Here is a 10,941-nt window from a genome sequence, read left to right on the forward strand (position 1 = left end):
TGGAAGCTGGCATGTCCAACATGGAGAGGACTGTTTCTGGAAATAAATGAACTCTTGTGAGGCAAAGGGACAGAATAGTTAAGAAAAAGTTGAGGAATCATTAAATAATTTAAACTGTATGTCCATGGCTATATATAAAAATTTAATCTAAGATATAACTATTTGTGGAGCCTGTCTGCATTTTTTTGAAAATTGATACCAGGAATATCATGTATTATATAGGGTGGGGCAAAAGTGGGTTTGCAGTTGTTCATATGGAAAATAATACAATAATTAATAAATAATAATACAGAAAAACTCTGTGTTTCATGTACTTACAACTGCAAACCTACTTTTGCCCTGCCCTGTACTTGTATTGTCCCTATAACTAAATTTTTTCTATTGTTTAGGGACAAGAAAATTAATCTATGATGATGAAATAATGATAGCGATAACAACAATGAAAACCAATACTTACAACAGTTTCTCTGCATCCTTACTGTTTTAAGTATTTCATATATTAGTTTATTTAATCCTTACAAGATCTGTATGAGGAAGATAAAGTAGATACTATATGTCCCATTTTATTGATGGGAAAACTGAGGCACGTGAGAGGTTATATGACTTTTCTAAGGTCACATTATTTCTTAAAATGAATCAAAGTGTGCAGCTATTTATTTATTTATTTTTTTATTGCTTTGAGTACCAGGAAACTTAAAGCCAACTTTTTTCTTTTTTCTTTTTTTGCGGGCACAGCCCTGGTAGTTGGTCTAAGCATTTTAAAATGTAAATATTTCCCTTCGTATCCCTTTTAATGAATTGATTTTTATTTCTTTTCATCCATGAGTTTTTGTCATTTCTTAAAAAATTGTATCACTATTTTCTTTAGTAAATGGCTCATTTCTTTTGGGCAAGTAGACAGTCTATACAATTTTGATTAAATAAAATATTGACATATGACCCAGGACAAACTAATCTGTTAGCATTCATTATGAAATTAGCAAATGGTGTATTCACCAAGTCTCCGGGGACATGGAAGCATGGGAGCAGTGGCCTGGTTAACATAGGAAAGGTCTGGATCGGGGGCGAGTCCTAGAGGAAGCCTGGCTCTGGGAGGTAGAAGGGGTGACGAGGAGAAAGGTGATATCTTGCTACTCAAGACAAATCTTGCTTCTTGGTTTGGGGATACTTGAACCTCCTGGCTGAAAGGTGTGGTTGGCCTTCATGCCCTTTTACAAAGCCTTGTGCTTCCTATTTCCGTTTGTGTCTCCAGGAATGACACTCTCTTCTCCATTACATTTCAGCTCGTTTTTTACTCATCTCTACATTTAAGCACACAGAGGAGTGTTGGTGGTCATTTAAAAACAAAACAAAAGCAAGTACTTTTTTCTCCTCCTCCCCCTCTACCTCTATAAGAATACCTTCAAAACTTCCATATTGAAATGGCCCTGCAAATTTATTTAAGATGCTGAGTTTTAATGCCATCTTAGGGGTAACACAACCAGTAGCCTTTTTGTATAAGGAAGGAAACAGCTTCTGTAAACATTTAATAGAGAAGTAGAGATTAAAGACAACTCCATAAATATACATGCTTTTAAAATACTGACTGATTTATTGAGACAGCCAGCATTTCTTATCAGGAATGGAAAAATAATTTGATTTTTTTAAAACACTTCATTTTAAAAGCCAGGTATGGACTCCAGTATGAGATATTTTGTTGTTGGTTTTTTCACATTCTCTGAGTGATGGAGCAGATGTAATGCTCTCACTTTACTCTGAACAACAAATTCAAAGAAGTCAGGGAAATCACAGGATAATCATATTGATAGAAGATGATTGGCCATGCGATCAGCAAAGGCATTCATTCTGTCTCGTTCTTCGGAAGATATGATTGACCAATTTTGATAACCTAGTTTGTAGATTACTGTAACTGCTATTTCTTGAGAATTATTTTTGAACTCCATCAGTTCACAATATAGGAATACCTATTTAGAAAAGTAAAACTCCTGCTGCTCTGGAAGTAGGATTTGACATCCGTCAAGGTAGTGTTATGAACCCTGGTTGATTTATGAAGTCATCCATTACTTTATCTACCTTTGTTCAAAAAGCAGTGTACATATTTTTCCAGACCACTTGAACACAGAGAGCCTACAATGCCATTCAGGAGTGACATTCATTATCATAAATTGATTGTCTTTTAGCATAGCTTTAAAAGTATAAAGATGTTTTTGTGCCATTTTCCCCTACATCATAGTTCAAAATCCGTCTTCTCAACCGTGCATTAAATGTCAGTGTCAATAGCTTATAGACTTAGAATGTAAAGTAGGAAAACACAACACCTGTGAGTGGGCTGGAGCGGAGGACCAGCGTGAAGTAACCACAAGTAAAGTTGTCTTTTAGTAACAGGTTACTAAGTGATAAATTGGTCATACAGAGAGGCTAATCTCATTAACAAAATTACTTCAATAAAACTACATTTCTCTAGAAAATTCTGGACATAGGGTTGCATTCATATTTTTAGATTAACTTCCCAGGTGATTTTTTTGTTGTTGTTGTAACTTGATATGCTTTTTCTCTTAATCTGTTTTTAAAAAGATTTTTATTGATTTTTAGAGAGAGAGGAAGGAAGTGGGAGAAAGAGAAACATTGATGTGAAAGCACAACATCAATAGGCTGCTTCCTGTACACCCCCAAGTGGGGATCGAGCCCACAACCAGGCAGGGCATATGCCCTGACCAGAATCTAACCAACAACCTTTTGGTGCACGGGAAGACGCCCAACCAACTGAGCCATGTCAGCCAGGGCTAGGTGATTCGTATGCTTGCCAAGTTTTTAATGCTATGATTCTAGAATGTAATAGTTTATACTCTATATTCTTAGGCTTTAGCTGTGTCCATAGAACATTGATCTGTGTGGATACAACCAACATGTCAATTGCAGTTTTTGCTTGTTTTGTTTTTTGAACATAGGAACTGGTTCTAAAGTGTGGAATAGCTTATCAGAAAGATGCTTTCAAACTGTTTTGAAAATTTTCTATAGAGAAAGCCTAAGGTTGATTAGGAAGACATGAGGGCCAGGAAGCCTTCTTGGTCTAGAACTATTCTCTTGAGTCCCTGGCCTTCTTGGTCTAGAACTATTCTCTTGAGTCCCTGGCACAGAATAAATATTTATTGATTGAACAGAAATCTAATTAGGGAGAGCAATAAATATTAACAGAAAAATATTGTAGGCAAATTGTAATGTGCCCTGACCAGTGTGGCTTAGTTGGTTGGGCATTGTCCTGTGCACAGAAAGGTTGTGGGTTTGATTTCTGGTCAGGACACATGCCCATGTTGTGGGCCCAATCACTGGTAGGGAGCATGCAGGAGGCAGTCGATCAGTGTTCAGTATCACATTGATGTTTCTCTCCCACTCCCTTATTCATTTTTTTTTTTAAATAAAAGGAATGAATAAATTATAATGTGAAAAATATAAAATAAAAATTGGTTTTGCAGGGAGAACCAGGGAAGGAAAACTTTCTATTTAATAACCTTCCATGACCTTATTTAACACCATAATTTAATAAACAATATTTTAGCAGAATTTTACATTTTATTTCTAATAGGTAAGAGAAAATTATCAACAAAGATGATAATAAAGTATGCATACAGTTTTTCACATAACTTCTGTTTTTTACCTTATAACATGCTTAGTTTACAAGTACTGTGTGTGTGTGTGTGTGTGTGTGTGTGTGTGTGTGTGTGTATAGATCTCATATGGTTTGGCTCAGCTGTTAGAGTGTTGGCCTGCGGTCCAGAGAGACCTGGGTACGGTTCCCGCTAAGGGCATGTACCTCGGTTGCAGTTTGTCCCCGGCCCTGATTGGGTTGTGTGGGAGGCAGCCACTCGATGTGTTCCTTTCACGTCAATGTTTCTCTCCCTCTCTCTCTCTCTCTCTCTCTCTCTCTCTCTCCCTCCCTCCCTCCCTCCCTCCCGCTCTATCTGAACAAAAAATGGAAAATGTCCACAGGTGAGAATAAAAAATTTAAAAAATCTTATATGGATATATATATCTCACTCTTCCTAAACATTATTAATCAGAAAAAATTTAAATGTATTCAACAACTACATTAAAAATTAATGTTATTGATGAGAATACCTTGCTTCTGTATTTGGTGGTAATATTTTAGCTCTAAGGTATGTATCTTGCTGGTCTATTTTCACGTTCCATGAACTTTCAGCTGTACTACGTAGTGTGATTTTTGGTGACCTGCCAATGAAGTGTAGATAATAGGAGTTGGTATGTCAGATTTCTGTAACCAGAATGGAAGGCGACTAGATGTGTATTCATGGCCTTTCTCTTCAAAACATGTTGCCTTTGGAAGGACTTCTCAGATGCTCCATCTGTCTGTTGTGCAGGACAGCAGGCCACATATGGCATCCTTTCCTTGATCTTTGCCTCAGCAAGACTCTACATCAAATGAAAATGTTTTAGTTAAATTAGAAATTCAGTTGCATATTGTTAATCAGTAGTTGAGTCCATAGAGTTATCATAGTTTTTATTTCTTTGATGGAGATATTATTTTATCTCAGCAAATTCAGGAATTACTTAGGTTTTTTGCCTACTTATATATTTCTGTCATAGTAGCACGCACGCACACACACATACACACCACTTTTAAGTGTTGTTTCTTTTTTTTAAATATCAGATTAGGCAATTAAGATGTATTGATATTTAGATTAGTAATAGACTAGCCTGTGTCTAGCCACTTAATCACATGGTTCCCTTTTATTTTTATTTCTTTTGTTAATCCTCACCCAAGGCTATTCTTCCATTGATTTTAGATAGATAGGGAGGGAGGGAGGAAGAGAGACAGAAACCTTGATGTGGGAGAAACACATCAATTGGTTGACTCCTGCACAACCCAGACCAGGGCTAGGGATTGAACCTGCAACCCAGGTACGTGCCCTTGACCAGGAATCAAACCCATGACCCTTTGATCTGCAGGCTGACATTCTTAACTGCTGAGCTAAACTGGTCAGGGCATATAGCTTCCCTTTTAAACAGTGGTTTTAATAGTTTATTGCAGAGATTGGCAAACTGTGGCCCACAGCCCTACCACTTGCTGCCTGTTTTTGTAAATAAAGTTTTATTGGAACATGGCCCCTCTTATTTGCTTATGTACATGTCTATGGTTTGCACTACAACAGCAGATTGAGTAGTTGTGACGTAAATCTGGCCCACAAAACCAGCAATACACTCTTGGGCCCTTCTCAGGAATAGTTTGCTGACCCTTGGTCTATAAATAACCTAATTTAGTTTGGTGCCCTTGGCTCCTGATTTAAAAAAACATGCAAAATTTTAGTGAGCTTTTGTTGTTTTGGGGTACTTTATGGTCTACACATAGCAAGAATGTCACCTACATTTTTCAAGGAATAATTGTAAAATATTCACCTGGAAATCCAGAGTAATTATGTATCAAGCAGAGGCCATATGTGAAATTTATATAAAATATTTATTTTTTATCTTGTAACATTTGGAAGTTTAACTCTTTTGGGGTGGCTAAGATTATGAATTAGGTTGAATTAAGATTAGGAATTTTTACTATATTAACGATGTTTCCTTAGTTGTCTCGGAGACAGAAGTTTTACTTAAAGAACTGGAGCAAATGCTACAGCAAACTCTAGAACCCACTGCAACATCCGATGAGTCCGGAGAGGAGCATGGAGAGGAAATAAATACAGGAGCAAAGGTAACATTGACAGTTATAAATAACAACTTCAGATGCTTTACATGTCAGAAATTGTTCCTGGATGTAGTTTAAATACATGGAGAACTTTTTTCACTTCTCAAAGTTGAGCCCTTGACTATCATGAGCTGAATAATAAGCTCGTAGCCTGTTGAGAAATCAGAGGAGATCTATCCATCTTTGAAAAAAAGATTGTGTCTCAGCAGTGGAGCTCTTTTTGTTTCAGATCTTTGAGAATGAAGGAAGAGGGAAGGGGCGGGCTGCAGGGAAGGCTGCAGAGGCCGCCTGCCCACTGCCCGCCCCAGGCTCTCCAGTCAGGAGGGGCCAGTCAGAGCCGCTCTGGGGAAATCTGTCCTATCCGTTTCATGCGTAGGGATACCTTCTGCAGGGACAAACTCATTAGTAAACTCATTATTGAAGTACTGGGTCGAATCTTACTTGTAAAACGTTTCACCATTTATATCTAGATTTGTTCTTGTTTTTTTTTTTCTTTTGGCCAACTGTGGTGGGCCGAGAAAGGCCATGTTTTCTTAACTTTATTTAGTACTTATATATGACAACAGAAATTTAAATTGGTTAACACACTGTTCAGCACATTAGCTCTGTATATTTGCAAATAAAATGAGGGTACATGCCCGGGTCATTAATACACAGCAGCAATGTGGCAGGTGTGAGAAAATAGTCATAAGGCAGCCACTTCCGCAAAGCAGTACAGCTGTTCCCTGAGTGGTTAAGAAAAATGGCAGCGAGGAGTCATGTATCCTCATGGTTTCATTCATTCATTTAGAATTCATATAGTGGTTCTGGTGTCAAGAGAGCACAGTGGTTAGCAGCACTGGCTCTGGAATGTAATGCCTGTGTCGCAATCCTGGTCCTGCCACTGAGGACTTGTGTGATATGGCAAAGTTGCTTATCGTGTGCCTCAGAGGATTGTTTTGAGGGTTAAATAGGGCAAACCAAAGTGTTCTGCATGGTAGGTGACACCTAAGGTCAGCTGTTATTTAGCTGAGAAATGGCACTGGCAGGCACTAGAGAGAATAAGTGCAGAGATTTCCTTACTTTATCTTTTTCCCCGCATTCTCACTTTGAGCAACTAACTCAAAGTCCCCTGCCCCACCCCAAAAAAAGACACAAAAAGAAAAAGGTATGTTTGTAAATGGACAAAGTTGTTTACACACTTTGGCAGGCTGCCCAACTGCATGATTTTATGCAGAACTTCAACAAGAATAAAGAAGATTCCTAAACACCTCCTTTATTGAGTTAAAAATCAAGGAAATATATAGAATTTATAGTTCAAGGAGATTAATGTGTTAAAAGAAATTACTTAAAATTAATGTTAAAAACTCTTGCTGAGTTGAAAAGCATGATATTTTCCTTAATCAGCACCAGTGATAGCAACTTGAACCTGAATTTGCAAGGGTTGAAAATGTCATTCTTCCATTTAGAGTTCCTTTTTTCAAAAAACTTGTTTTCTATCTCATCTTTTATAGAACAAGATCTATAGATGGTGACATATATATAATTACCATACAAATTTTTCTTTCCTAGCAAATGTGCGTCTGTTTGAGCCCATGTGGTTCTGCGCAGTGTTTTCAGCCTTGCAGTTCGTCTTTTCAGTCACACAGCCAGGTCGGTTTCACAGCGAGGCCCTGGAGCTTTCAGAGTTGCAGAATTGGCTTCTGTTTTGCCATTATAAGTAGTAACTTGATAAAACAGAAAATTACTTCTGATCTTTATTTCTTAAGGTAAAATACATAGTTTTAATACCTCACCAGCCAAGAGCTTGCTTTTTGTTTTAGATTCTTGTAATATATGCTTTCAAAAGGCATTTAGGAATTGTAAAAATTAACAGTTTTAACTTGCTGGCAGGCAGGTGAGTGCCTCCTGCTGACTGGTTTCTAAGCCGCTCTCCACACTGAGCTTTCTAAGTCTGGCATTCACACCAGGCTCAGGATATTAGGGCCTTGTTCACTTTTAAGTGAGGGGAATAGCAATGAAACCAACTATCAAAGCTAGAGGAGTAATTTCCAGTTTAAAAGTAAAGAAGTGATCACCTCAGGGATTTCCTCCCTCCCTTCCTTCCTTTCTTTCTTTCAGTTAGTAGGAAAAATTAATATTGCTTCCACAGGTAACTTCACTTGAAACGGGAGCTGTGTTTTGTTTTTCGGAAAAAGTGGCCTCTTATAAGCTAATACACCAGAAAAGAACCAAGGGCATGTTCATACCCTAAGCAGATATTGTTTAAGCTATTTCCAAAGTTGTAAATTTGATGATGTTTTCATCATTCACTTTGCATATGAGTTTTCAAGTTGATTTCTCTCAAGCACTTATACTAATGGATGAGAGTAGAAACATGAAAAAAAGCATACACATGGATAATCAGAATTCATTTCTGTTTGTCATTGAAATACTTTATGAGATTATTTTCCTCAGTAGAGTCACCTTCCTAATTATGTTCTTCTTTAGCTAATATTAACACTAGTTGGCATGCCTTGACTTGGCAAGCAGCAGGAGGGAATTAATTTCAGATTTTTATAAAATCCATCTGAATAATTCTCAAATTAGATAATCCATTTACAGATAGAACAGTTTACCTAATAATTACTTGAATTACAATACATTTTTTGATATACAACAATACTTTTCTAATCTACATTTTTTTCTTGAATGTTATGAGAAGTTATTTCTAATGAACCTTAAAGTTATTAATCTCCTAAGTGTATGTATTTTGCATTGTTTTACCAGTGAGCTGTCTAACTGAGCTCGAGAAAACTATCTTTGTGAGCAATGCAAATAAATGCTTATGAGAAGATGACCACAGAAAGTGGGCTAAAACAGTTTTAAGTTGTATTCCCTATAATAATATTTTAAAAAATAAATATGGAAAACTCACAGAATTAAAATGATCACATTTTTCCAAAGCATAAAATTAAAACTAAAAGTGTATAGTGTTGGGGGGACAGGACCTAAACAAGTTATTTTTATACTAACACATTTACTGTACATTATACTATTCATGGGAATCAGTATTTGACCACCACCATAACAGAAAACTTTGTGTAACTGCTGTACTTTGAGGAGTCATGGACTACTTTATGTTTTGTTCAAATAATTGAGCCCAGTCTTCAAGTACATGTATGTAGTTCTGATGAATTATATGGTTATTTTACAGTTGTCTAAATGGCGCCCTGAAGCTTCTGCAAACATTCTGTTTGAAAGCCACTGTGAAGAGGACTATCTTGTAATTGATGGGATAAAATTAAAAGCTGGCGAATGTATTGAAAATATAACTAACAAGTTTAAAGAAATAGATGCTTTGATGTCTGAATTTTAGGGCATTATATAGATTTTCAAAAGTTAATTATGATAAGAAAGTCAAAAATGTAAAATGTTTAGTGAAATAGGTATATATTATACCAAAGTTGATATTTGTATAGACTTTCTACTTTATATTTCGAGAATATACATTGTTTTGAGATCCAATCAAGTGATATCTAAGTTAGTGTTAAAAATTTAGAATGTAAGAAACCCTGATGTGTGTGGATTTTTTACTTGTTTGCCCTAATTTTAATGTGGTTTATGGAACTTACTGCACAATACATGCGTTACAATGATTATTTAAGCCCTTTATTCAAACGTAGCTGTTTAAATGGCTGACAAGTTTATTTTACAGATAATTCAAATCTACTATGTTTAGTGAATGTATATTTGTAGTGGAATTTAGCTACTACAAAATAAAAGGAAATATAAAATTGGTTATATAATAGAGTTGGAGCTTTTGTTAAAAAGCAAAAATGGCAATTGCCTTATTATATTGGAAGTAATTATTTCAACCACAGTGCCCAAATGTGACAGACTAACAGTCTGTTGGGGGGGTCTTTGGAAGATCAGAATCTTGGACTCTTTTCCACAGAATCAGTAAATCTGGAGATGCGTATGGCCAAATGTAATTAAAAATATAGACAGATAAGTTAAACATATTCACTATAAAACAAATCTGTAGAAAAGTACAAAGTACACTGTGCAGTACCACTCTGAGCATCTCATCTGAAGCCCCGTTCCCCAGTGGTCGCCTTAGCGGGTGTTTGTCTAGATCATGTTCTGTGCACATCACATTGTGTGCACATCCATCTCTAGTTCCAGCTCTGGCTCCCCTTCTCTATGCTTGTCTCTCTTCCTGGGGGTAGGGGTAAGGAAAGCAGCATTCCTAGCACATCAAAACAAAAACCAAAGCTTGAGGAGAGAAGAAAAAGCAAGAGAGCACCTGGGACCTACTGTTAGCTGAATTAGCTGGAGTGATGTGAGACGGTGAGAAGGTAAGCTACAGCAGGTGAGGAGGGCTGTGTGTACGGGCCTGTAACTGAAGGGACCAAGGGAAGGGTTTTGAACATGGGAATCCCTTTTATAGTTTAGGAAGATCTCATGAGCAGCAGGGTGGATGGAGTAAGAGGAAGTAACCCTAGAGTAAGGGAAACAGTTAGGAGACTACTTTGGGATTTCAGTTACGAAGTTATGAGAGCCTGAAGTATGGTCGTGCTGTGATGGAGAGAATTGGATAGATTCAGGCTAAATTAACACCAATGAATTATTAGGCTTTAGAGATTGGATATAGGGATGAGACAGTAGGAGAAGTCAAGAACGATTCCAAGTTTCTATCATTTACAATACATGCAGATTAGAAATGTAGAACAAATGTCAAGATTGGGCCAAACTGTGACTTCAGAGATTCCAAGCTACTCATACTTTGACAAAGCCTGCACCTTGATACCCCTCTCAAAATGGGAGTGACTAGAATGGACTCTCAACACCTATCTTTAAATTCTACGTGGTATAAAACAGTGAAGATGAAGACTTACTTTTTTATTCCCACTGAATGTACTCAACAGCATTTTATTGTATTTTTATTTTTTTTAATCCTCACCTGAGGATATTTTTCTATTTATCTGCAGATAGAGTGGGAGGGAGATAGAGAGAGAAAAAGAGAGAGACACATCAACCGGTTGCCTCCTGCACAATCCTGACCAGGGCCGGAATCGAACCCACAACTCATTGGTCTGCGGGCCAACACTCTACCACTGAGCCAAACCAGCCAGGGTTACTCCACAGCATTTTAGAAAACTCTCCCTCTTTGTCTTGGTAGCATGATTTTATATGTACAGCCTAAAAGAGGTCTCCAGAAGTAATTAGTCCCACTTTTTGTTACTGCTTAGAATCAACTGTAAAAATGACTACAA

The 10,941-nt window shown here is 37.0% G+C and overlaps 1 protein-coding gene across 1 annotated transcript in view; it reads left to right on the forward strand.

Moving 5' to 3' along the window:
• Positions 1 to 9,056, forward strand: part of ZCWPW2 (zinc finger CW-type and PWWP domain containing 2) — an 80,304-nt gene extending 71,248 nt beyond the window's left edge. The window contains exons 8-9 of the mRNA XM_036266096.1: positions 5,586 to 5,710; positions 8,880 to 9,056. Of these exons, the coding sequence (XP_036121989.1) occupies positions 5,586 to 5,710; positions 8,880 to 9,041 (287 nt within the window). The 3' untranslated portion in view covers positions 9,042 to 9,056. The remainder of the gene's footprint in view (positions 1 to 5,585; positions 5,711 to 8,879) is intronic.
• Positions 9,057 to 10,941: the final 1,885 nt, after the last annotated feature.

The sequence above is a fragment of the Molossus molossus genome, unplaced genomic scaffold (genome assembly GCF_014108415.1).
Source record: "Molossus molossus isolate mMolMol1 unplaced genomic scaffold, mMolMol1.p scaffold_m16_p_18, whole genome shotgun sequence".
Lineage (NCBI taxonomy): Eukaryota > Metazoa > Chordata > Mammalia > Chiroptera > Molossidae > Molossus > Molossus molossus.